Source organism: Calypte anna, chromosome Z (assembly GCF_003957555.1).
Source record: "Calypte anna isolate BGI_N300 chromosome Z, bCalAnn1_v1.p, whole genome shotgun sequence".
Lineage (NCBI taxonomy): Eukaryota > Metazoa > Chordata > Aves > Apodiformes > Trochilidae > Calypte > Calypte anna.
The window spans coordinates 43,452,061-43,479,893 of NC_044274.1; the positions used below are offsets into that span (position 1 = coordinate 43,452,061).

Here is a 27,833-nt window from a genome sequence, read left to right on the forward strand (position 1 = left end):
AACGAAACATTTCTTCACTCTCATTCTATCTTAATAAATTGTGATGTTGGAAATAAACTATACATACTTTGTCCTTTTAAGGGACATCTACTGTACTGAGATGTTATGGAGCTAACCACACAGCAAAAATTGCCAGTTTTAATTTCTTGAGCTTTTACTTTTTCTCCACATTTTGACGTTGACCAAGGCTGAACAAGACAGACGCAGGAAAACATGGCTTGGAAGACCAGAACTTTATTGTATTACTACTATATCCCCAAATGAACCAAACAAATTCATTATTCCTTCAGAAAATGTAAAACACATTTTGAATAGGAAGCCTCTAGTATCCTTGACAAACATTTGCTTCTTTGGTGAGACAATTTCAGATGTGGCAAGACAGGACACTTTCAGATCAAGTATCTCGTTCACTATCTCTGAGCTTGAAACATACATTCATTAATCTGTTAAAGTGTGCCACTCCATTCTTTTTATTGCATTCTAGAAGCAGAAGTCCCTTCCAACACAAACCATTCTATGATTCTGTGGTTATTTGCAAAATAGGAAACAAAAAGACAACAGGGCAACACTTATCTTAGTAGCAATATTTGGTAAAAAAATAAATTGTTGAAGATGAGAGTGTGGATACAAAAGCAAAATAGGACGTGACTACTAGCATGTTGACACCTGTTACATGTTTCACCTCTGAATTCCTCAAAATTTTAAGGTAAAAATCATAAAGACTTTAAATTGTATTGTTTGATCTGCTGAGAAATTTTGGATTGTTATCCAAACTATTATAATTGGATATTTTAAATGTGGGATTCCTCTTTCACTTTTTACAGATACAGATTGTGCCCATAAAACAGCAGGTTCAAAAAAACCAAAAGGTATGAATTATAAAAATGAAATGTACTTTCATACAGAACTTTCAGTTTTTAGAATGCATTGCTGTAAAACATCAATGAAGCCTATAATTTACAGTCATAATCAGACAAGAAGTATTAGAACATTCAGGAAGAAAGCAAATCCACACAGAAGAGTTTACAATACTTTCTATTCCAAGTGAAGACAGCTTAATAGAATCAAATATCATTGCTTAAAAAAGGAAAATTATTTCACAGAAGTATTTTTAAGATTTGGATTTAAGGCTCAATAATATCAGTTTCTTCGGAAAGGCCAGAGCTGGTAGTCAAGAAAATTTATCACAACATATACTCATCAGAACATATTTTATTGCCAACAAATACAAAATTGTTGCTCTCATTCCCTGATGTCTCATTTTAATGATAAAGCTTTTCATTCACCACTTTAAAAGACCTGTAAATACAGCATTGTAAAAAATTAAGACAATAAAAGAAAAATTGCAACAATAAATTAAGAAAAAGTGAGGAGGAGGAAAAAAAGACCCACCAAGGAGAAAATCCACTAAAAGCAACAGAAAAGTTATGAAGTAGAATCAAAGTTATCATATTGTTTTCCTTCCAAGAGAAGCTTGAGGGTTTCACACAAGAGATAACATAGCAGCAAAGAAGAAGGATAAGTACAAGTGCATTTGTGTCCCTCTGGAACTTGTTTTTATTAACCAAAACAGTAGTACTCATCAGAATCAATTTTGGGATGCTTATGAAGAGGCTGTGAGTCCTCCATAACAGAAGAATCACTGAACTGGTCGATGTCTGAAGGTGTTTGGTGACCAGGGACATCATCCACTAAGGTGTCCAAATAACTCCCCACTGATATTCCATCCAGTCCATCACTACAGTCTTGCAAACTGCTGCAGCTGCCATGGAGGGATGTCTCTTGACTTTCCAGCAAGCTGCAGAGGCTGCCACTCAGACTGCTACCTCTGCTGGCAATGGCCTTCTCCTCAATCATCCACTTGATCGATTCGATGCTCTCATTGATGATGAGCAGCTGGCGCATAAGCTTCACGTCAGTGGCTCGGAGATTAACCTGCAAGGCAAAAGTGATTAAAAAAGTTTACTTTTGTTTTCTCCAAAATCAAACTCTAAATAGCAGGCTGGAGGCAATGAATAGATTAGGAAAACAAACAAACAACAAAAACAACACCAAAAATCCAAACAAATAAAAAATACTTTAAAACCCCACCTCTTACACATACAAAAAATCTACTTGAATAAGAAAAAAAAAAAGTTCTGCTTTACTGATGCTTTAAGTAAAGTTCAAGTGAGAATATTATACAGCTACAGAAGCAGTCTGTTAACATAAACACTAGTCAATGACAAGACGTGTACACACACTAATACAATGCTATTTACACAGCTACTATGATAACCCTTGGGATAGCTTTTTCATTATTCAGAGATGAAGAGACAAACTCATTTCCACTTACAAATACTCTAAACTACTTAGCAGCTCCAGGTACTCACTCCAACTTTTCCTTATTACAGTTACATGGGTAACCAAAAATTTTCAGATCTGTATCATCTGTATCATCATCTAAGAGGCCTCTGGACTTTCAATTCTTATTCACACTACACTTGAGTTTACGCTTGAGTTCACAGTCAACTACTTATTACAGACTAACAAAGAAATGAAGAACTTGCAAAAATAACCTAAATAAAAAGACACATTAAGGACAAAGCCCTGTCCAACTTAGTTGCAGTGGCTCATGCATACAGAAAGAAGTGTTAATGGTAAAGCACAGTGAAAAATTACAGTGCTGACTTCATGTTGTCCTTAACAGACAAACCTAAGAAGCTTGTGTTTTACTTAAATTTCCAGAATGGGGTGACACATAAAGGTGAAGTCTAAGGGTTTTTATTTGTTTCTTCTCACATTTAATCTGAAGAGTCATCAAAAAAAAAAAAAAAGTAAAAAAAATCTGTCACCTGCTATTCAGCACATGAAACAAGTAGAAATACTAAAAAGGCAGTCTGAAGACTGAAAAGGATTCTGTGTTTGATGATAATAACAAGTGTGGTGAGCCAGAAGCTACTTCCATCCATAAAGTGAGAGCATAATGCTAGTTTGTGACCTAATCAGTGCTCCAGCCCTTTCCAACAGCACCTCAGAATTACTAATTGTTTGACATCACAACAGGTGCACTTCCAGTTGAATTACTTACAGAGGAACACCTCTGGCTAGAAGAACTTTGCCTATAGTACTAACACTGTGCATGCCTAAAACCAGTGGAAAAGAGATGACAGTTTTTTCAGATCAACTCATAGGGATACCATGTAAAGCATGAGATTTGTGTCAAAGTTTATCACATGTTCTTACAACCTTTAACTGTACTAATGGAATATTCTGCGTGCAGATATGTCACTGATTTAATATATGCACTTGGAAAATACTTTCCCTTGTATATAACTACAGTATAGTTCTCTACCAAAAATATGTGTGCTGTAATGTTTGATATATTAACACATGGTTTCCTTCCACAGAACATTAACATCTCAACTTTCAAGTTATTGCTGGAAAAAAGACAATACAAGATATCGAAAATTTGAACATCTTCACTTAAATGAAAAATAAAGAAGAAAATAAGTAAGATCTGTTACACCAGACAATAGACATTATGCTAATATTCAAGTCCATAATCTTGACACAGAAATACAGCACCTGTATTGTTCACCCACAATGGACTGAAATGGACTCAGTATTGTCAGGAAGAAAAGATTCTATCTTGTACATGTAAAAAATACAATCTGGACATGGTTCTTTCCATATTCTAATGCCATCTTCTCAATATCCTTATACTGGGCTGGCATAGTTGTTAAAAAAAATATTTTAATGTATTTTTGTTCTGTTAGATACTGCAGAAGATTGTACTGGTACTGACTTCTCTATCTGTGGCTGGAGCAGTGTTGCTAGAATCCCAGTGTTCCAGCTTTCACTGAGCAGTGATTCTGCAGTATTAAGGCCTTTTCTGTATTCCACTTTGCACCCTCAGTAGGCTGGGGCTGGGAAAGATGTTTGGAAACGACAGAATTCAGACAGTTGACTAGAATGAACCAAAGGGATATCCCCTGTCATGTAATGTTGTGCTCACCATTAAGCCCTATGGCTTTTGTTTGTCATTATTGCTTGAGGATTGACTGGGCATTGGTCTACTGATGATACAGATAGCGAGTGACTGAATTTACATCACTTGGTTTTTTTTCTTCTTTCTTTCTTTCCTTCACTTATTCATTACAACCCACGAGTTTTTCTCCTTTTTGTTCTTCCACTTCTTGCCCCAATTCAACTGGAGGGGTAGGAGAGAAGTGAGTGAGCAGCTGGTAAGACATTTCAAGCTTTGCTTGTAAAAGACAGGCTATGGAAGTCTTGTATGTATTCCTGGTATCCTTCTCCAATCCCCAGAATGACTTGTGAAGTATTCTCAATCAAGTATCACAGGATTTAACATGAATAACCCAGTACTGTGCAAAATAGCTATTCACGCATTTAACAGTACTGCCCATTTATCATTGTTTCAGATGTTAGGTTCTGAAAAAAGATTGACCATTTTGTAGCCCCCATGCTCAAGCCAGTTCTTCTACTCCTACCCATAAATCACTACAAACCATTTGCTCAGCAACTAAGCTGTCATGAAAGCAGCAAATTACCCCGCTTCTCTAATGCAACTACAGACTTCAGCAACTTGCTGAGTATAAGCAAGCTTGGAGACAGCAAATTTCCCAAAAGGCTGATTAAGGAAATGCTTAACAGAGCTAGCACCAATACACCTCTAATGAAACAGTCCCTATAAGATAAAGCAGACATAATACATTTCAGATACAGTTCACGGGTAAAATAAATTTTTGCTTTAAATATACCCAGAGCTTCAGCATTTCTGTGGAACAGCCTTACTGTGAATAACTCTTTTCATTCCTTCTTACATAAGTCCTCCTCCAAGGCCTCCTCCTCCAAGCTACCATATCATCCCAAGTCTCCCATATCAAGAGTGTGATTTTCCTAAAGAAAACATTAAAAAGTAGTCCACCAAGTGTAATTTGCTTGACAATATAAAAATGTCACTGACATTTCTTGCCTCTTATCTGCTTAGTCCAGACACAATCACATTGATTCAAATTCACTTATGTACCTGCAACCCATGTAACCACTGGAGTACAGGATCAGTGCCAAGATTGTTCAAGGTAAAGGGACTAAACACAATAAAATCTCAACTTTGAAAGCTCCACTCCTTGTGCACAGTAGAAGTTGCATTTCAGAAATAATATGAACACAGTTTATCATAGCTCATATTGAAATTCCAGAACAGTTTCCAAGGCTGCTTCCTGCATTAGAGGTGGAGCACAGCATCACACAGGGGAGGGTGTGTAGATGTTTCAATCCTCAGCACAAACTTGTGTACTGGAGGAAAAAAATTGTGACAAGAGAGCTAAAAATGAAAATCTGGTTACAGACTAGCTTTTATACTGTATTGCTTAGTTTTGAGGATCACAATAATGCAAATCCCCCAGAAAGCATCAGAAATGTTTAATATAAAACAGCTAGTCATGGTAAGAGAAAACAATGAAATTAAATCGATACTGAGTATTTTTCAAATAATGCAGCCTGGTAGCATAGGTGGACAGAACAGATTAGCATTCAGACATCTGTTTGTGTCTTCTTCCCTCTCAAAATGGTAGTTCTAACAAGACATTTCTTCCTTATGAAATGTCAAAAACGCTGACATGATTCAAAAACTTTTTATTGAGAGAGATGTAAGTAAAGCAGCGTGCTGCAGCACGCTGGGCGGCCGGGGGGGCCGCAGCCCCACCACCGGCTCGCACCTTCAATAAGGTGAAGCCGGCCCTTTATACTTTTCACAAAGCCCTTCCCCTCAGTCTCCCATCAGTTCATCATTGGTTCCCAAACCGCGGGCTCTCCCAGCACTGGTTCGTGCTTCGCGGGCTTCTCTCTGTTGTCGATGGGAACGGTTTCACATTTCGCGGGCTTCGCTCTGCTGCTGAGGGGAATGGTTTCATGTTACGTCCGTTTCGCGGGCCCCTGCAGTCGGCCACTCCTCCTGTTTGTCTGGCTTTTGTTCCTTAAACATACACTTAAAAATACACCCCAAAACAACAGGACACAACAAACTGTCTCAACAAACTGACCAAACAAACACTACCAAACTGAAAGATACACTCAACAAAACAATAACCTACAATTTTAAACCCATATTTTTCACATGAAATTAGTCTTGTTTATGGTTTTTCATAATAACATATACAAGCTGTCACAATTTATTCAAGAGAATTTTTATATATACCAACTATAGACATCTATGTGCATATATCTACAGACAAATATATTCAGATATTCATGTTATTTTATATATATGCAGTGTTTTTAAAAAAGGATTTGACTAGAATAAAAACCTTAATGACCAGGGCTGTTCACAAAGACAACTATTGCTTCATGGCAGTCACCCAAAAGTACACATTACCGGACCTTAGACTGGTCACTTTGCTTTTAGATCAGTGTCACACTTCTGCTCAGACTAAGGGCAGTAGGGACTTCTGATTCATTCATGCTAGTTCTACAGACATGGATCTTCCAGTTGTGCCCCTTTCTCCTCCAAAAATGACAAAGCTACAAATTCTGTTTAAGCTTTAAGCTTGTAGCTTAAAGCTTATATCCCTTTAAGCTTTTGAAGCTGTCTGCAACTCTAGTTCCCTTCTGCAGGTTATTTTTTGTCAGATTGCTTGGAGTAGTAACATGCTGATGCTTATTTTAACTAGAGGAAGTTTGCGGGAATATTAATGGTAACCACAAAATGTGGTCTGAGGGTAAGATTTAATTATTAGTTTAATTTTTTTCATCTACACCTTTATATTGTGTACTGTAAAGAGACCACTAGTAAAATGAAAGTAAATTAATGAGCTTGAATAACCAAGCATTTCTTTCATGACAAATCTTTTAGCCAGAGCACATTGAAATAAGTCTCTACAAGACAAAATCTTAAATTTGCAAGTTAGTGGATTCAGGGATATATTTCAGTCATTCAGATCAGAAGCTCTGCTCTGCACATGACTTGAGCAGAACTGAGACACTGATCTAGGGCTGCCTCCTATGGAATCTGTGTTTCTAAGGAACACAGTTTCTGAGTTTTGGACAGATATTTCACAATACATGGATACTGGGTGGAAAGAATAGCAAAATATGGTACCACACTGAAAGCTGTTCTGAAGCTCTGTGTGTTAGGAGTCCTGCAGAAGAGAATTAACATGGGGAGAGGTGAGATGAAATGTGCACTGGAGTTGGTTCCATCTGCTGCTAAACACTGTCATAATAATCTCTATCACCCACTTTACAAACAGAATTTCAGATCAGTAGAAACTTTCCATATCAAATAGGTGTGCACAACCACTATGGTTTAGGAGTCATAACACTACTAATGTTTTTCTTTCTCTAGGGTGTGTCTCTACGGAAAGCTTTCCATTTTCGCATTAAATTTCTTCTCTTTCCCATGTCATCCAGGATAAACAGCTTTATGGTTATCCAGCCATGCCCACCTCTTTTTTTTTTTTTCAAATGGTGGATTACCTCAGTTTTCCACAGAACAACAAATTCCATTAATTCATTTGAGATGTAACAATAAAAAAATCTAACAATATCCAAATATTGAGAAACAGATTTTTTTACTAACTAACAATTTTTAAACTAATATGAAAATTCATTCCCAGGAAAAAAGGTGAAAATGTGAAAAATAAAACAAACATTGGTTGGTGATATTGAATTATTAGTCAAATTTAGCAAGAAGATATTAAAGGACATAAAACTCTTCTATAAAACTTCATCAACCAGTTCTTTGAGAGAATACACAAAACGAGCTAAGAAGACAATAAACTACCTATCCAAAGTCAAAATTCAGAATATGCAACTAAAAGCATTATTTAATTGGAGCCACTGAGCTAACACATAGAAAACAGGGAGGAGTGTGATCACACACACAGACTTTGATTATTAAGTAATCACCATAAAGTATGAAGGATGCCACCTGAAGGCTGGCCAACTCAGAATGATATTACAATAGCCTCTCAACCCCAGCAAGTAAAAGAAATTTTAGGGCATTTTTCCATTTAACATGTCCAAAATACAACCACAAATGACAGATAAGGGACAAATATCTGGTCCTTAAACACACGGGATGATTAAAAGGCTCTGCATGAGCACACTCCTACTCTTATTACTACATAAGCATGTGGAAGATTTCAAACCTCTTCCCTACTTCAAAACTATCCCACTCAATCAGGATGTTTGCCTCAGTTTCTTCATATAAATAAGCCACTTTGGGCAATAGTATTTCAGGATCAATTGAAAAAGCAGAACGCTTAGTTTGACTTTTGAATTTGAACCCAGTCTTCAGAATCACCTGTCAAAAAGCCAGGGAGCTTTTATGTCACAGAGCATGAGAACTGAGGCTTACTACCCTTAGGTGGGATCATCTAGACACAAATGGCACTGAAACAGCTTGAGAGGACACTCTGCAGGCAACTAGCTTGGGTTAACTCAGTCACTACAATAATTGAAGGTAACCCAGTCAACCTGACACTGTATTTGAGTTCTACCATTCCTTCATTTTCTTCATATGCATAAACAATGGAGGTGGGTACCAAAGTCTGGCAGAGATGAGACTCAGTGAGTTGAGGCAGGGGCTGCAATCATTATGTCATGTGTGTCCAGCTGAGATTTAACCTACTGATACATAGAGATCAACATTTTGCATGTCTGATTTTGGTTTGGTTTTTTTTTTTCACCATGGACTTGCATTATAATACATTACTGGAACATTTTCCCATTTATTGCTTTTTAGGCTTGCGGTAATCTTCAGATAATGAGGAAGCACCAAAAAAAAAAAAAAAAAAAAAAAAAAAAAAAAAAAAAAAATTAAATATCTCTTAATTTTTGGTTGAGGTTTGGTTAATAAGGACCCCATTATCTGCTCATCCCTTAAAAAATTATTAGTTTTTATATTGTGTAAGTATGTTCAAAAGCAGAGAACGTAAATAAAAGTGAAAGAAGATCATGGGTTTTGCTTAAAGGGATATCCAAAGCTTGAAAATGTTGCTTTTACAGATTATTATTTTGAAAAGGAAAAAAATATCAGCAAAAAAACCCCAGCTTGCTTCTTTAAGTCAGAACTGAGACACTCCAATATTATTAATGGAGACAAATTTTTACTTCCTTGAAATTCAAGTCTGCTTTTGCAATACCACTAGGGAAACACATTAAAAAAAAAAAAAAAAAATCATTGTCTGAATATCCCTATAATTCAAAATGGGATTCTATTTGTAAAAATACTGTGGCTCTGGAGATGGGGTAGGTCCTGTCAAAAGCATTTTTTCAATCTAACAACCAAGTATTTACTAATAGCAAACTTCTGATGTTCTGAGTAAGAATTACAAAGGAAAACTAGAAAGTCTTGTAATTGCAAGTGATCACATGTCCTCTTAGAACTCATTTAATAGAGTTACATAGTGATATGCTGATCGCTGTTTGATTTTCTTTCTTGCCTGTAAGAAACATCATTTTTCAGTGCTAAGCCTTTTAAAACTTCTTGGATAAAAATTAGTTAACCTCTTATCAAAAAAGCTGTTTTTATTTTCCTTAAGTTTAATCTGTGCACCATCTGAAGTTGTACATGCATTTCAGATTCACAAAACTTCATCTAAAGCTACCATTGGTGCAATCACTACGCTACTAAAATACGGTTCATACACAGGCTCTGAGCTCACCTGGATGTATTAGCAAATTTGAGATCTTTCAGACAGAATGAAGCAAAGTTGCCTATTTGTATTATTTCAGCCAAAAATACCCATCCAAACTTCCTTCTTAATACCCATTCAAACTTCCAGGTATCTGTAGAGAGTTGACTAATTTAGTTTTTTCTCACCCACTAAAAACTTGTCAAACAGCCAGCAGCTGACCTGCATCTGGGTTCTCTGGGTTAAAAAGCTAGAAGCACAAAAAACCCTAGAACAACTTTTATCAAGCTGAAATGCTGAATTTGGCCATCGTATGTAGCCAAGCAGGCTGGTGCAGGCTATATTAGCTGCAGCTTTTGAGCCCTTTTGTCTCAAAAAGCCAAGAGCCCCTTTGGTTCCTACAGAGCCAAAGTGTGGCTCCCGAGTAATCCATTCTGGAGATCACAAAGCAAAATTATACAGGTAAAAGAGTGAAAGAATGTATCACAAATTAGACAAATAGAAAACCTATACTTCTTGCCAAGGACATCTCATGAGAAGGCAGCAGCAGTCATGAGCTATCAGCTCCTGGGCAAAACCAGGCATCCTAGATACCAGACTTTCTGCCTCATTTGATCTCTCCTCTGACCAATAACCATCATCCAAACCAGTGCAGACCTCAGCTTCTCCTGTACCACTGTAGCCCATATCATACTGCTCTTTTTGCACGTAAACCTACTCTTGGCAAAGGTTCCTACACAGCTAACTACTGAGGCAGTGTGGATTGATCCTAGAAGAATACTAATCATGACTATCAATGCAGTAACCAGATGTACCAGTAGAGCAGGAAAGGAATCAAGGTCACAGATAACATTTCCCAGTTCTCCTAATACAGAAGTACTAGCCACTAAGGTTGCTGGGGAGAAGAAATATGGTGCAAGACTTGCACCAGATGGCTATGGAAAACAAATACGGTCTTTGTTAATAATGAGGAGTGACCTAGTAAGTGAAAGAACTAGACAAGGAAGTTTGGGACATAACAATCAGACTAGAGAAGTATGGTGGCATTTGAATAGCGGTCTTCTGAAGTAATTTTCTAACTAAACCTCAATAGAGTAAGAAATCATAAAAATTATGGAGAGGAATTACCAAAAAAAAATAAAGATACCATTGTTTTTTGCATTGCATTACAGGTTACCCTATAGCCAGAACTGATTGTATGAACTGATGGTCACTGTGAGCTACCTCAGCTGCCTATGGGAAAAGAGCAACTGAGCTTCTGCTCCATTTCTCCAGTCACAGCAAACAGTGCTAAGCGTTAATGAAGGAGTATGAATATTCCATGGGTGTTTGAAGTTGAAAAAAACTACTGTTGCTTTGGCATGCTAGAAGTCCTGCTCTTCTCTTGCAAAGAGGCTTTCTCCTCTGCTTTTGCAGGATTTAGTTTTCTCCTACAAACCCTGTATCTGTAGGAAACTGTCACATGCTGCTACTTGAGACTAAAATATTTCAGTGTACAGCACAACTCTACCATGACGCATGGATAGCTCATCAATGGCTACAGTGGCTGAAGTGAAGGCAAAAGGCACTTGCAGACACAGGTATGAAAAGTTCTCTAAAAATTATTGTTCTGGTTTCATGTTTGTACTATATAGTATTGTACTATATAGATATACTATGTAGTATATCTATAAAGACTAGATCTTTATAGTCTGAGGTCAGAGCTCACAATGACTCCTCAGATTACTTCATAAGTTGCTGTGGTTTTGAGCACACCCATCCAAATTCTGCAAGAAACCTTTCCTGCCCATGGAAAGGATTCTTCAGTCCCAAACTAGAGAAAAGCACCACATTGCCACTGTTTTGCTATCATGTTCCTAGTTCTAAACACATGTGGTTTTGCTTTGCCCAAAACGGAAAATGATCTGTATTAGAAACCAAACTTGGTGAACAAATTCATCTGGAATAGGCCTTCTCCTGGCACCCTTTGTAACTCATGTGTTAAATTCATCTTAGGAATAATGCTAGGTATTTACTTCACTAGTTGCCTGAAGAGGTGGTAAACTAATGAAGACCCTATTTCTGTTTAAGCAGAAATGTTTCATTTTCCTCTTTACTGTCAGGAATGTTTTTCCTAGTCATTTATAATTCCTGGAGAACTCAAGGTCAGAATCTCAAGCTTTGTAAATTAAAATCTTTTCAGCAAACACTCAGTATTGAGAGTCACGTCCAACGTTTGCTAGGTTTCATAAGCACATATATATGTTCCAAAAAGCAGTGCAACCATTTCAGATAGAAGATTTCTTTAAACCAGTGAAAATTCTGTAGGAAAACAGAAAAAATAATACTCAGAAAAATGCAGAGCAACGGAGCCATTCCACCTTCGTTTCTAAGTTGGGGTAAAAATGTGGGAGTTTGGAAACACTCAACAAATTTATTATATTATAGTTATCATAGAATCTGCCTGGTTGGAAGAGACTGATGAGGATCATCAAGTCCAACTCCTGACTCTGTGCAGGGCACCTGCCAGAATCACACCATGTGCCTGAGAGCATCATACAAATGCTGCTTGAGCTCAGGCAGGCTTGGTTCCCTGGGGAGCCTGTTCCACTGCTCAACAGCCCTCTGGGTGGAAAACCTTTTCCTAGTATCTGATCTATCTATATAGTTCTTGAATGTGTGCTTCCTCTGTATCTACTGAGAGAGTTTCATAACTGAAGAGGTAATGCAATAAAATCACTCTCCTTCTGGAAGCATTATAGTCATGAACACAACTTGCATATAACAACAAAATTATAAATTAAAGCAGTACAGTGTTCATAAAATCTGAAACTCTCTTTAGTTAAATAGCAATTCAACATGGCTTTACAGGCACTAAATGCTTTAGTTTCATCTTCCACTGCACCTGGCAGGGACATCCAGTATTGCAAGAAGTTTATTTTATAGCACAGCAAACAAAGTGCTCAGGTAACTTCTCAGCTTAGCTTGTTTGCATTTCCTGTTTATTAACAAATGTGCCTTTGACAAAATGCAAATATTAACAAATGCCATATTGGTAGGGAGTAAGGAGAAGGCTCAGATTGCTGGGAGCAGGGTTGCATAGCTGTCCCAGTATTGGTCTTGCCATGTTTAAGGAAGATCTGGCAGAGGATGCATATGTGACAACACAAAGCAGCAAACTGTAAGACCTGACACATAGACTCTTCAGTGTTCCCTCCTCATCTTTAATGGAAGGAGGAAACATCCTTTGAAGCACCTTCAAAGGTAAGTCATCAGACACATTTTATTCCATACTCTAATCTGCAGGTGGGCAGCCAGAGGGACTCACCACTGGAACACAACACAGAGTATTTCTGAAATAACTCACCATCCAAGTATGCTTCTAGATTTTAAAAAATTGAGCTGTGTTGTTTCTAGGTTTCAAAGCTTTAATACAAGGTGGCTTCCAAACCCTCTGGATGTATTTTGGTCATTTATTTTGGCTATCCAACACAGTAGGGTTTCTTCCAGTTGGTAATCATAGAATCATAGAATCATATGAACAATTGTCCAACACAGTAAAGCATCTCTTGAAGCTTGCAAACTGCTCAGGTATGTGACTGAACAGCTTTTCAAAACTTGTTAAAAAGAGTATCTCAGGATGTACCTATACAGCCCAATGGACACAAACCAGATCTCACTAGAAACAAAGAGAAACATGGAAAGACATCCACTGACACCTAAGCTGTAAGTGACTGATGACAAAGAGAAAGAAGCTAAAAGCTGTGAAAAAGAAGAAATATTAATATGTGTAGTTAAAAACATTCCTCAAACCACATCCTCAAGTACTGATTATTTTACAAAATGGAATTCTGATGTGTTTCAGGCACAAGCCTCAGTAATATTTTAATTTGACAGAAGCCACTACATAGCTGCGAAGTCAACAGCTTCAGAATTAAGTATCCTAGTCAAACACCTATCTGCTACAGGAAAGCAGGCTGCAATACCATGTGTATTACAATGCAGCTGTTTCCATGGATGTATACAAAAGTATGGCTTCTGCCATTCCAGGTTTTACTCCAAGCAGAGCTACATCTTGCTATAGACTCAAAAAAAAAAAAAAAAAAAAAAAAGAGCATACTTGGCTCTCTAAGGATACTAAGGCCATTGTATACTCACATACCTTTGTTCATCATGGCACAGAGTATAACCAAGATCAGATACCAGCTTACTGGGCAAGGCTTACTACTTCATAATCAGCATTAATATGGTGAGTGCAAGCACTCAAGGTTTCCCAGCTACATCTGGTCTGCAGCTATTCAGCTGACAAAGGAAGAGCCCCTCAGTCATGTAGTTAACTGCAAAGCACAGGTGTGAAGGAACATTTATCTTCTACATTGAAGATTCATCACTGTTTTAATTATTAATCTTCTCTTTGGCTTTTATTGCAGCCATATATTTCAGAATAAATAATTCAACTTCTTTCTCAAACTCTGTCATTGTCACCCCTATCTAGTTTGTTCTCCAATCCTTCCCAAGTTCTTGAGCTACTTATGCTGTCTGCCACAAAAATATGTTTCTCTGTGGCCAAAAAGCGTCTAAAAAGACCAAGATTCATAGGTTTAAAAATCTTAATACTATGATTCCTTTTGGCAGTAACTGAAGTTATCCAATTACAAGGATGATATTTCAAAACTGTGCTTGAAAACAACTCCATTACATGTAAGGCCACAGAAGAGCAAGATAAAACAGCTTAAGTGCTCAAAATACACCCAACCCATACTTCCCGAACAAGAAAACCAGACAAATTTGTTTTACAGTTTGATTTTTTGTTTGTTTTCCCCCAAGCATTCAGGAAATAAGCCTGGCAAAACTGGGCAATCTTGCTCTTCAGATTTGCTGTGTTGATGGAACAGTTCAGTTTAAATTCAAGTTACTCCTGCCTCCTGCTTTAGTTGATTTTAACAGCTGCAATTAACAGTTTCTTCAGCATTGTAAATAATGTAACAGCTTTCTGAAAGGCCTGCAAAAGCCATATTTGTTGTAGTTATTTTAGAGCAACATTTGGTCAAGCTACTTCTGAGTCATCACAGTTTATGAAGTCATCATTTTCTTATATGTCTGCAGCACAGAAGGTTTGCATTAACAAAAAAAAAACATGCTAAAGTTTCAAGAACTGCCTTTTACCTGTGTTTCAGTAAGATTTTAAAAATATTATACAGAAGATTACAGCTTGTGTAGGGGACAGATCTCAGCTGGCTTTTGCACTGCTATCAAAACAGTTACAGACTTCTCAGATTAAGAAACTAAGTGATAATACTGGCACCATCTCAGGCTCCAGTTGCCCTACTAGGGACCAGCTGACATTTCACACCAGTAAGGATACATGTGTGGTTGAAGCTAAAACCCAAAACAAATCAGAAGTGGTAGGAAGGCAAAAGGTAATCCACCATGGGAAAATGCTTATAACCAGCAGCCCCACTTATGAGAGGGAGGCCTGAAAAACAAAGGCTGCAAGTCTGCCTTCATAACCAAAAAAGTTCCTCTTTTATCATGAGGATTGTCCATAATTTTCTGCTCAGACCTCTTCAGCTTTACAAACAGTAATCTGAGAACCATCTTTGGAACTGCTCATATATGAGAGGCCCAGCGTCTGTGTACAAACCCAAGAGAACAATTTTCCTCAACTTAATTGAATTCTGATTGCTTTTAAACAGGTCAGCTCCTCTGTCTTTCTACTCCTGTAACCTCACCCTCATTTTGCTCCAGATTCAAGATTCCAACTTGTCTTTCAGGATATGGACAGAAATGAAACATAGGAAGCAAACACGCCCACCGAGGAAGGTTACCAGGTTTTGAGCTTGAAAGCAAAGGTAGACAGAGAACCTTTTAAAAAAAAAAAAATTATAATATATTCTTTAACTATTTGCTTTTAGGGCAAAAAAGTATCAAAGAGTAGAAATGCTTTTGTTGGCCATCATGTATCTATTTAGAGCTGTGCAATTTAAGTTTTTCCTGCCGTCACACAGAAGCTACTTTTTAATTACTGTTAGCAATACACATCCACAAAAAAAAAACCCAAAAACAAAAACAAAACCCAACAAAAAACCCCAACACAAAACAAACAAACAAAACAAACAAAGAAAAACAAACAAACAAACTAAAAAACAAAAAACCCAAACATCTCCACAAAGTTATGACGACCAAAGGACTTGATAGCCTGCTTTATGAGAAAAGATTGAAGGAGTCAGACCTTTTCTCCCTGGAGAAGTCTGAAGGAAAGGAACCTCATCACAGTATTCCAGTACTTAAAGAGCTGCTACAAAGAGGATGCAGGCTCTCCCTTCTCAAGGAGTCACATCACGTGGAGAAGACAAGGGGCAACAGGTACCAGAGGTTTCATCTTGACATAAATAATTTTTTTTACAATGTGGACAATCAGCTACTGGAACAACATTCCCAGGAATGTGATGGAGCATCAATTGGACAGTATGCTGAGTAATCTCATCCAGGCTTCCTTTCCCATGAAAGGATGAACTACATGATATTTTGAGACACCAGCCAGCCTGCCCTATGAAATCTTGCTGTTCTGTTGATTTATTCAGAAAGGTTGTAATCTATTTGCTAAAAGCTATTGCAAGCCACTTAAACTGTAGAGCTCTGTGGTCTTCATGCCTTTTCATTACAAATTGTCAGCAATCAGACACTGAAAAGCAACTTGAAAGGCAAAATATTTCCTCCAGTTTTGAAACAAAGTTATCAGGAATGAGACACAGGAAATGTTAATATATCACCTTCCAAATTAGGGCTGGGGAAAGTCTCATTGTCCATGGGCAGTCTAACCAGGATCCTCAAGTGAAGCATCTCTGCCACTGCTGTGATGACCCACACATGAGACGGCAGCACTGGTACTGAAGTGTTTCACACTGATGTTGCTGGGTAAGGTACCAGCTATAAAATACAGCTGTTATAAAACATCAGATATAAAACATATGCAGTAGCTAATAATGTGAGCACATACTTGTGTACTTCCTGAGGACTCAAACCCTTCAGCAGGTGCTATAGCAGAATGAGAACAGCCATAAGCATTGACTGAGTGTAACAAGGAGATATTCCATAATTCCAAATCATTTTACCAGGCACTGGCTGAGATATGCCAGTAAAAATATATATTTAAATATCATTAATTTAAATAACCCTTCTCATTTCATCCTTCTGAAGATAGCCTGAAAAGATGGAAAACTTGGCAAAGTTCTGGTACTATAATTAGGCTGCTATTTTTTCTTGCTAGATTTGATTATTTTCCCTAAGGATCAATCTACAGATCCCTTTTATTTTCACACGAGTATCCACATATTACAGGTAAAAAATACAAGCTCATCTATCACGTCATCCAAATTGGAAGGTATAAAGGAGAGAAACCACTAGTGAGATCCAAGATTACCAGCTTTTTCAGTGAAGTTCAGGAGGACTTGGGGAATTAACCTCATCTCTATTTCTGTATGCCTTCTAACAAGAGCCTTCCTTCAGGGATTCACTTTATAACTGCTCACTAAGAAACCAAGGTTAATCTAACCCTCCTACACAGGCTTGAGGCTTAGCCACTAGTAATTTTATACTTAAGATTTTATCTTCAATCAAGTTTTAAAGCAAAAATTCCAATTAATCTAATAGAAAATCAGCATCTGATACACAGCTTTGCACTGCTGACTAGACACACTGAATCAGATCTAGGCTTCAATTAAGTATATTGATGTTATCACACAAAACAGTGAATGTAGCAGCCTGTATGTACAGCACGTTAAAGAGATGTTTCCAGTCACAGTTGTTGACTTTTTAAAAAAGGTCCTTTAAGAAAGCCTAATAAAGTTAGATCCCCCCCAACTGAGAAGCTAATAAATCTAAACAAATCTGAAGTTGTTCAAACACTTGAGAGCTGGTAGAATAGAGCCACAGCAGCTCTGTTCTCCAGCCTGCACCATCATTCACTTGCATGCTAAGGGTACATTAGACAAAAATAATAAATAAATTAAAATAAAATAACTAAGCTATATAAAAAATAAAACAAAAATAGTAAGAGAAGGCCTTACACCATAATGACTGTATTTCCCTTAAATCCAAAAAGTAAAAAGTACTTTCACTTTTGCTTCATTTTTTTAGGCCTCTATCTAAGTCAGACTTTTAAAAATTTTTATGTTCAAATAGAATTAAGACAGCAAAGGAGGAGAAAAGTAAACTAAAAAGGGAGCATAGGAATATGCCTCTATCTCAAATAGCTTTAGCCTAAATCTGACACGTTCAGCTTCTTGGCAATAGGATTGTTTCTATTTCTTCATCCTCACACCCTAAAAACTGCTGCACTCCGAACACCAAGTTTGGCCTCCAACACCTTATATTGGATCCTTGACAGCATTCACTGAAGGAATCTCATCTAAAAGTCTTAGCACTGCAATTTACATTTCCTTTCCAAGACAATTTATCTTTTCTGCCTGAAACATTTTTGTGCTAAGCATGCTATTTTTCTTATTTATTTGTTTGTGTGTTTATATATTGCATGTATTGCAGACTATATCTTTTTTAGCAGTGAAAAAGTTGATTTGGGAAACTTCATGGCCTTGTTGAGGAAAACTGAAGGTAAAAAAAGAGGAAGGAGGCCTGTCCAAGAAGGTCCGTATTTCAAGAAAGACACTCTATGGTGCCTTGTGTGTGATTCTAGTGACTACCAGTCAATTCAGGCTTGAAGGTAAAAGAATCATTCCCTGGAAACAGCAAAAGGATCTGAAGAAACAAGATGCAAGCCCCAAGGCCTTTAGCCAGCAGATGCATAGTTGCCACACACCACCAACCTGTCAGGTGCTTCTACTTACAGTCAAAACCAGCATTTCCAAGTCAAATATTGACATGATAATATGTTTATCTCTTAAAATTCCCCTGCAGCACATGACACAGGAGAGGTAATCACTTCCACCATTTCATTCATGCTTTTTCAGCCCAAGGCAACTTGATAAAAGAGAGTTCTTAAAACTTCCATGATCTCTCTCTTCCAGCCTGATAAATATCAGTAGTTTGTTCTCAAGCAATATAAGCACAAGCTTCACATATACAAGATGGATGGGAGAAGTTCAGTTCTTCTGGAAGGAGAAAGCACTGACAGGAAGAAGATGGCCCTCTGGTTTTAAATGAACAAAAATTTCCACCTACTTCCACTCCTGTCTTAGCAGCCTGAGCTAAGGTTTAGCATCTACTCCCAAGCAGTACGAACAGGTTCAGGTATGCTTCCTCTGTTCTTTGCTGTCAGGGGCCAAACAATAGGATGTTGGGGGAACACAGAGGTATTTTTAATTAGATATAAGCTGGAAAATGGATATGGAAAAGTGGTTAAAAGTACAATATATCCTTAGCATAGTCAAAAGTTTTCAGATCACCACAATTTAAATGCAGTGATGAGTCAGAACACACTAAGGCGGTACGTACAAAATTGCTTTGTTTGTCAAATTCAGTTTAAGTTTGTCAGCGATTGTAACAAACAGCTGTGGGAAAGAAGTTGAGCTGCATAATTGCACTATTTGTATAAAGCCAAGTTAAAAAAAAAAAATAGCCACAGAAAATAGCCACATCTGTCCAAAGTATCTCCATTAACAAAAATAAAGACAATGAGACAGTGATGCTCAGCACCAAAGATCAAGATGTAAGCACAGTAATCAATGTCAATTTTTTACTATTTGATTAGAAGAGTCTGAATAACCTTGTTAAGTAAACACAAAAAGTTTGTCTCAAGTCTGAAGCAAGCAAGCAAGCAAGCAGAAAAACCACAGTTGTGCCTAACCAAAGTTCAGTGAGTGGGCTGCAAAAGCTGCCAACACAGTGCAACTAGAAAAAAATACCTTGATGGATGACACTTAAATTTTCTAAACTGCTAATCTTGTCCATTTTTTGCATCTGTTTACTACTGCAGCAGCTATAAACTACTTTTCTAAATATTTTTTCAAGGCCTCTTAGGCCTTGCAGTGTAGCCAAAGAAAAATATGTTACAAAGAGTGAAATACGAAGCTAGTTAGAAGTCTTCACTTCCTTGGTTTTAGGAATGATGTGCAGAAAAAAAAGAAAGTAAAAAAAGGAGAAAAAAGAGAAATAAACACAGACAGAAACAGTGTGATTTTTACTTCATACTGTTCTTAAATTGATCAGACCTGCACAACGAAAACTGCAGAGGGGAAAGTAACATATTAAGAACCTGAAGAAACCTTAAGGAAGGAGGAAAAATCTGCTAAAAAACCAGAGGAGAGCCCCAAGAAGATCGTTCACTTTCATTCTCTGGATTACAGAGTGCCAATACTCCGTCTTTCCAAATAGTCCTCATACTCATGGTTTAATGGTCATACACAGACTAATAAGCCAAAGAGGAAAAAGTGTTAAGAGAACTCCCTTAGTGTAAGCTGTGAGTTCAGGTGTTAAAGGCAATCTTCAAAGTGACAAAGCACATGAGAGGTCAAGGATTCTGGGGCTAAACCACATTTAGGCTTCGGGTGAAGAGAAAAAGGGAGAGAAAGTGGGTGTCAGAAGGAAGAAGAGGCGAACTGAAGATAGTGACATTGAACGTGGAATTGTATAGTAAGTGAAGAGAGTAGCTCAAAAGGAAAAGGTGCTGGGGACAAGTCACTCAGTTTCTCCCCCTTATCAGGCCTAACAGTCATGACAAGAACTCTGGCTGCCTCATTTCTATTCTTTGCAGGCTGACACTCCTAACAGTTTCACATTATAAGCTATCTGTAGATCACTCTACAACACTTCTGCAAGCTTAAAATTAAAAAATTAACATGAGATACACTGACAATGTGGAACTTGGTCCTAAAACTGTAATTCAGTGATCATTATACTGAAATACATTAATAGTTTGGTATATGAAGATCTCTACATATGAAGTCATACATTAAAGCAAGTGTGATTTAAAAATGGCCTCTTAAGACTATGTGCATAATATTGGCCATTACCTCTCAGAATATCCATTCTTGATTTCCCTTTTCCCCAAGCAAGCTCATTTTTAAAAAACTCCTACAAACCCCTCCATCTCTTGCTCATATATCTGTAAGGCTTCACAGGGACTGGTGATAGGGCATTAGACTTGTTCACACAGGATGAGATTGTTCTGCTTGCTGCCAACAGCTGAGTTCCAAGACAATTGCAAAATGTCATCTCAACATGTTGCCAGCAAAATCCACATCCCAACAAAGTCAAACTCCATATTGCTTTCGAATAAACTTGGTGGTAGGAGCAGTGGAAAGTACTGCTACATAAAAGATTCTCTTGAGATCTCACACAACAATTATACCCTAATGAAAACAGAAGCCAACTCTGCTCACTCATCTGAAGTACTCTGTGTTGTCAGAATTATATCTGCTGAGTGCTCACCAAATGATTGCTCACTTGCTTGCAGAGTTTTTTCTGGGGTTTTTGTGCTTTTTTGCTTTGCCACTAAAAAATGAAGCCAGTTTTGTGGCATCATCAAAAAATAAATTTATTGACATGGTAATGTACAAAATAGGACAAGCACCTGCATTAAGGTAGTATGTCAGACTAAGCATAGGCCCATCATTAACCACTGGCAAAAAAATGTTCTTAGCTAAACTGAAAATAGTTGCTTGTTCAAGAGATACTGTGCATCTTCAGCACAGTATGTTTGGAACTAATGACATCCCTGAAGACCAATGTCCAGAAACTGGGTCACTGACACCAGGCCACATTTTCAGCCAGAAAAAAACCAAACCAACGGAGTCTCTTTAGGTGTTAGTCAACAGCAGGAAACAGGTGCGATGTAGAAAATGTCTTTCCGAGAGAGATTAGAGCATTATTTTGTTTATTGATACACCAGCTTTCCGTGCTTTTAACGAGCGGGCAGCGGAACAGAAGCCACCAGCGAGTCACTGTCACTCTTACACGCCGAGAGGAAAAGGGCAGCCACGTCTGACGCAGCTGAGCGGCCGCCTCCTCACCTGGGCAGCGGCACCGCAGCCTCCCCGCTGCCCTCCCGGCGGCGGGGCCGGGACGTGGCGCGGCGGGAAAGGCGTCCCCGTTCCCGTGTCCGACTCTACGGGGGTAGAGCTGCCCTCGAAAGGGCCGGTGCCGCCGGGCGGGAGACGGCAGTGAGGGAGGGCTGCAAGTGCCCTAAGCGCTGCCGCTGGGCCGGCGCCCGGCTACTCACCATCTCCTGCTTCAGGAGGTGAAGTTTCCTCTCCAGCCTGGCCAGAGCGGCGGCACGGCGACGGCGGGAGCCGGGGGCCGCGGCGGCAGCGGCGGGGCGTCCCGGGAGCTCCTCCCCACGCAAGGGCCGCGCCAGGCTCTCGGGCACTTTGCGCCCCAGCTTTTGCTCGACGTCCCGGAGGTCTGGCGTGCCGCCGGACTCCATGCCTCGCCCCGGAGGGGGCCCGCGGAGGCGGCACTACCCGCGGCCGCCCGGGCGCTGCAGGGGCGCGGAGGCGCGGTAATCCGCGGCAGCGCCGGGGCTGGCAGCCGAACCATGCAGGTGACCCGCCGCAGACATGGGGATTTCCTGGGCGAACCAGGTCCGTCCTCCCTCCCCCTTGCCCCCCTCCCTTCACGAACCCCCGCCCTTCCCCGGCCCTCCTTTGCCACCGGGTGGAAAGACAAAAGCAGGCAGGCGGGGGCGACGAAGAAAAGCTCTCCCTAAGCCAAGGGGCGGGCGCGGCTGCGGGACCTCGATGTGCCCCGGGATGGGGGTTGGGGGGGCGGCTACTGCTGCTGTTCCCGCCCGTCCCGGACACCGGGACCCGAGTCAGGGCGCCCCTGGGCCGGCTGCAACTTTAAAGCCCGCTGGCAGGTGGAAGAGGCGCGGCGCGGCCCTTCTACCGTAATGCCTGGAGAAGAGGCGCGGCACGGCGGCGGCCTCCGCGGTGCGGGGAGTGCGCCCCCTGCCCGGGGTCTCAGCGGCAGGGCTGGGAACCAGCGGGTTCCTCCGGGGGATGGGGAGAGGGGAAGGGAGAGTGATAGGAAGCGGAGGGGCAGACGGAGAAGGAAAAGGAGAGGGGGAGAAGGGAGCAGAGAGAAAAAGGACGAAAGTGAAAAAAAGATATAAAATAGAGCTCTGTGACCAGATTACTTTTAACAGCAATAGGAACATACATGCTGACGTGCAGTGTGAATGTTATTCCTACTTGTCAGTCAGTGGGAGGCTACTTCTCTCACACAATACACCACCCCCAAAAATAATAGTAATAATATTATTAATAGTATTAATATTATTATTATTAATAGTGGTGATAACAATAATAGTGGTGATAACAATAATATTAGTAGTAGTAGTAATAAAACATCCTCTTCCTATTCTTTGAAATCCCAAATTTGCTAGCTGACCACAGCTGCTGTAATTCCTGACAGCGAGGCACATGCTGGCTGTGCAGATAGCAGTCTGGAAGTTCCCTGCCGCTCCTAGACTCGGAGTGTTGCTGCATAAACCTGTCACAGTGTTGAAAAACCTTGTAGGCGTAACACTTGGGGTATGAATAGCTCTATCCTGAGTAACAGCCACATCCATGGGGCTTCAGAGGATGCATGTCAGGGCACTGAGAGAATGAGGCCAGCCACCCAGTTCGGGTTTCAGGTCAAGTCGGATCACAAACTGTGATGTGAGAGTAGGAAAGCAATATATTGTCAGAGTAAATTGGATGTTCTCTGTGAAACAATTTCACCAGTACTTCAAAGAGTTATTGATCAAAGAACTTTGAGAGGGTTCAGCACAGTAAAGCAAAGATGTGTGATAATCTTACAGATGCATCTGTTTTAAGCTAGGACTCTTACTGGGTCAAAATACGCAGGAAGCTGTCTGCTTGAGACATATGCAAAGACATCTATGTCTCTCATATTTGCCAGTACTGTTTAGTTCAGATGACAAAACAAAACCAAAAAAACCACAATATTTTTTGGCAGTCAGAAACAGCTACACACAAAAATCATAATGCTCTTTCTTACTGCCATCACCCCCAAATGTGTCCTACAGGTCCATTTTAATCTCTGTATATTTGGAAAACAGCTTCTATGTAACCCCAAATTCATAATGATTTTTGTCATTCTGTAAATTAGCAAGGATCGTGTTAATGTTCTTTTATGAATTATGAACATCACATTACATAGAAGTTTATGTTTGAATTACAGTTGCTGTATTGAACTAGAAAAGAAGCGTGTTATAAAAAGGTTATGATTCAACTATATTCAAACTTTGTTTTGAAGATACTTTATAAAAGCCACATCTGAGAGATTATTTTTTAAAGATTACCTGAATTAAGCTTTTAAAAATGACAAGAAGAAATAATCCAAAATTTTATTTTAGTTTAAAATAATATTCCTATTGATGAAAAAAATTTTCAAACCATGCTGTAAATAATCTTAAAATAATGAAATTTTCTGTTGTTCCAGAAATGCAGCATTCAGAAAGTAAACCACACAATCTATCCCTATGCATTCATGAGTTTATGCCTGACTCTCACCTCCCACAAACTTTGCATCAGTTTAACAACATGCAAAGCTTTTACTCTTGATTTCCAAAGATAGAAAGATATGCCTATGCTAAGGCCACCCTGTTAAATCTTCAGAGTTAGATTTGTTAAGCTAATCTGTGTTTCAAGGAAATAGGTTCTCTCTAAGCTAACAAACACATGTACATCAAACAGTATCTAAACTGTATTTTCAACATATGACATCCTCTGCCTTTGTTTTATAATAGGAGTGTATCCCAAGTTGGATAGGACTCGTAAGAATCATGTAGTCTAACTTCCTATTCCTTGCAGGACTACCTAAACCATATGACTAAAAGTGTCGTCCAGATGCTCCTTGAACTCTGACAGGCCTCGTGCTGTGCCTACTTAGCTAGGGAGCCTGTTCCAGTGACTGACCACTCTCTCTCAGTGGTGAACCTTTTCCTAATTTCCAACCTGAACTTCCCCTGATGCAGCTCCTTTCTATTTCCTTGTGTCCTGTCATTGGCCCCCAGGGAAAGGAGACTGCATTGAGCTCATGCCTCAGTGTTCTCTTCTCCAAGAACAAGTGACCTCAGCTGCTCCCTACTGCATGTTGGTCATCCTCCTCTGGATGCACTCTAATGGTTTCGTGTCTTTCTACTGTGGTGCCCAAAGCTGCATGCAGTACTCAAGGTGGGGCTGCACTAGTGCAGTGCAAGGCAGGACAATTGCCTCCTTTGACTGGCTGGTGATGCTATGCTTAATGTACTCCAGGAGGTAACTGGCCCTTTTGGCTGCCAGGTTGACTTAGAGTCAACTTACCATAAACCCAAACCAGCAGCTGTCTTTCTGCAGGGCTGCTCTCCAGACTCTGGTTATAGATACAAATTGGAGGGGGACTCTTCCCACTAGATCAGGTCGCTCAGAGCCCTGTCCAGCCTGGCCTTAAAAACTTCCAGGGATGGGGCTTCCACCACCTCTCTGGGCAACCTGTGCCAGTGTCTCAGCACCGTCATGGTGAAGAACTTCTTCCTAACTTCCAAGCTAAATATACTCTCCTCCAGTTTGTAGCCATTCCCCCTAGTCATATCACTACCGAACATCCTAAAAAGTCCCTCACCAGCTTTCTTGTAGGCCCTCTTAAGATACTGGAAGGCTAAAATAAGGCCTCCTCAGAGCCTTCTCCTCTCAAGACTGAATAACCCCAGCTCTCTCAGTCTGTCTTCATAGGAGAGGTGCTCCAGCCCTCTGATCATCCTCGTGGCTCTTCTCTGGAAATGCTCCAGCACCTCCAGCACATCCATGTCCCTCCTGCAAAAGGGGCTCCAGAACTGGATTCAGTACTCCAGGTGGGGTTTCATAAGAGCAGAGGGGGAGAATCACCACCCTTGACCTGCTGGCCATGCTTCTCTTGATGCAGCCAACGATGTGGTTGGCTTTCTGGGCTGCAAGCGTACACTGATGGCTCATGTTGAACTTCTCATCCACCAGCACTTCCAAGTCCTTTTCCTCAGGGCTGCTCTCAAGCCTGTCATGGCGCAGCCTGTACTGGTACATGGGATTGCCTTGACCAAGACGCAGGTTTGCTGTGCTTGCAGTTGACTGGGACATCTCCAGACCTCCAAGACTGTTGAAAATAATGGGGAGAGATCCCGTGTTGACATTGGCCAGCTCTTTCAGTACCCTGGGATGAATCACATTGGGCCCCATAGATTTATGAGCATCCAGCTGGAGCAGCAAGTCTTAAGTTTAGTGTCAGCTGGGAGTTTACCCTTCCCCCAGTCACAACATAGTCTTCCAACACAGGGCTCTTGGGTTCTCATGGCCCATAATTGTTACTTAAGACAGAGGTGAAAAAGGCATAATCTGTCTGTTTTGTCTATGTCCCTGTTTGTGAGGTGAGTGACCTCATCAAGTAACAGACCAACGTTATTGCTGGCCCTCCATAAATATTAACATATTTAAAATAGTCCTTTACTTTGTCAGTCAGATCAAACTCTAATCAAGCTTTTTCCACATGAATTTCCTCCCTACAGTGGTGAAAAGCACCCCTGTAGTTCTTCCATGTCACCTTGTTGTTTTCTGCCCTTTGCTGTCCATTATTTGTGTGGGATCCAGAGCTTTCTGGATCTCTTTCTTTGAATCTCTAAATAAGGCCATTTAGATTAGTCTTTGCTAGCATTTTTTTTAAAGACCAGATAGACATATTGAGTGATTTTAAGACCTTGTGAAATGCTCTTATTAACCACTTCATTCATTCTTTAGCCTGAAGTCTTGACAGCTAAGTCCAGAAAAGTGTGAATGCTTATATAGTCAAGAAATGAGGCATTTCAGCTTCTTGTTGGATAGGCTCTCTGTTGCCACACCGTCTCATCTGCATCTGCTTCTGGGTATGAGGGCCCAGGCATAAAAATTTCCTGATGTGACTCTACTGAGCACTGCCTTAGACTTGCCTCAGGTCAAACCATGACTTTACATAAGAACTTGGAGAGTGGATATTATGCTAAACATTTTAAAACTAAACTGGTAATCTTAAAATGACTCCACTCTAGTTTTTCTCAGTACCTTAAAGCTATGAGGTTTGAACATGATACTTTGTCTAAAAGGATGAAAACCGACAACTTGATTTTATGAGCCTTGAGCATATAGTTTAACCATATAACTCCTTTTCAAACTGTATGGTGGGATCCTTATTTTAATGCTACTACTTTGCAGGTTTAGTTTTTGAATGACTGCTGATGATCACATGAGGGATCAGAGGACAGAAGTCCTTATGAAGGACAACAATGGGAAGCTTGAGAAGGAAGAGGCTTGTTTTGAGTTAATGATTTCTTTTGCTTTCCGTAAAAGATGGTGCTTATTGAGGAGTGCTAGAAGTCAAAATGCACAGAACAATAAAAAAAAGGGAATTTCTTTACAAGGATGTTATACTCAAGGGATGAGACACAGCAGGTCAAGCTATTTAAATAATTAATAATATTATTTCTCTTTTTAATATATTTATCTTCAATTTCTATTAAATAAAGTATCTAAGATGTCTGAAAGGTCAAAAATAGCTGCAATGTGATCTTGCAATATAAGAATTTTCCTGGAGCCAGACCCAAAGGGGATACATATAGTCAGACCTTCCCTCAGCCTGGGTGCAGTCCAAGATAAATTTGACTCAATGATGTTGGAAATATTAGCCCAATTCAGAGACCGCTCAAGGTTTCCACTTAACTGGGTGGGCAATCAGACAGTTCTTGCCCTTTGGTCAACAGAAAATGCGCAGTCCTGCTGAGCCAAGTGCTCAGATGTTGTCACCACTAGTTCTCCCTTAGAAAAATTATGGAAAGTAGCCAGCAGGTTACCTGGTTTCATACAAATTTTCTATTTCCTTAATCTGTTTACAGTGTTAGACAGGTTCCTACAGTACAGCAAAAAGTTTGGTTGATATTTAACCTTATATCATATCAGAGTGCAGATGAGTAACGGTTAAAAAAACCTGGAGAACAGATAGTTTTCTGGAGGTTATTTTTCATTATGTGATAAAATAGCCTTTTTTTGTTTTTTTTAATAAGTAAACTAGTCCTAATAATAAAGTATAATTCTTTTGAAAGTTGGAGAAAGACAATACTATATATAATGTGAAGAAAATATTCCTTACATTTCTTATGCCAAGTTGTTCAGGGCTCTGATTATTTAATAAACCACAAGAGATGAGGTTTCAGTAATCTGGATCCTGAAGAAATTTCACAGTCTCAATGAAGTAAATAAGACTTACACA

At 39.5% G+C, this 27,833-nt stretch overlaps 1 protein-coding gene across 1 annotated transcript; it reads right to left on the minus strand.

Moving 5' to 3' along the window:
- Window positions 1-446: 446 nt before the first annotated feature.
- LURAP1L (leucine rich adaptor protein 1 like) lies at window positions 447-22,347 on the minus strand. Its single transcript, XM_030466745.1, has 2 exons — window positions 21,799-22,347; window positions 447-1,935 (listed from the first exon to the last, which is right to left on the minus strand). The coding sequence occupies exons 1-2, from the start codon at window positions 22,000-22,002 to the stop codon at window positions 1,561-1,563; spliced, it is 579 nt and encodes a 192-aa protein (XP_030322605.1). The 5' UTR covers window positions 22,003-22,347; the 3' UTR covers window positions 447-1,560.
- Window positions 22,348-27,833: the final 5,486 nt, after the last annotated feature.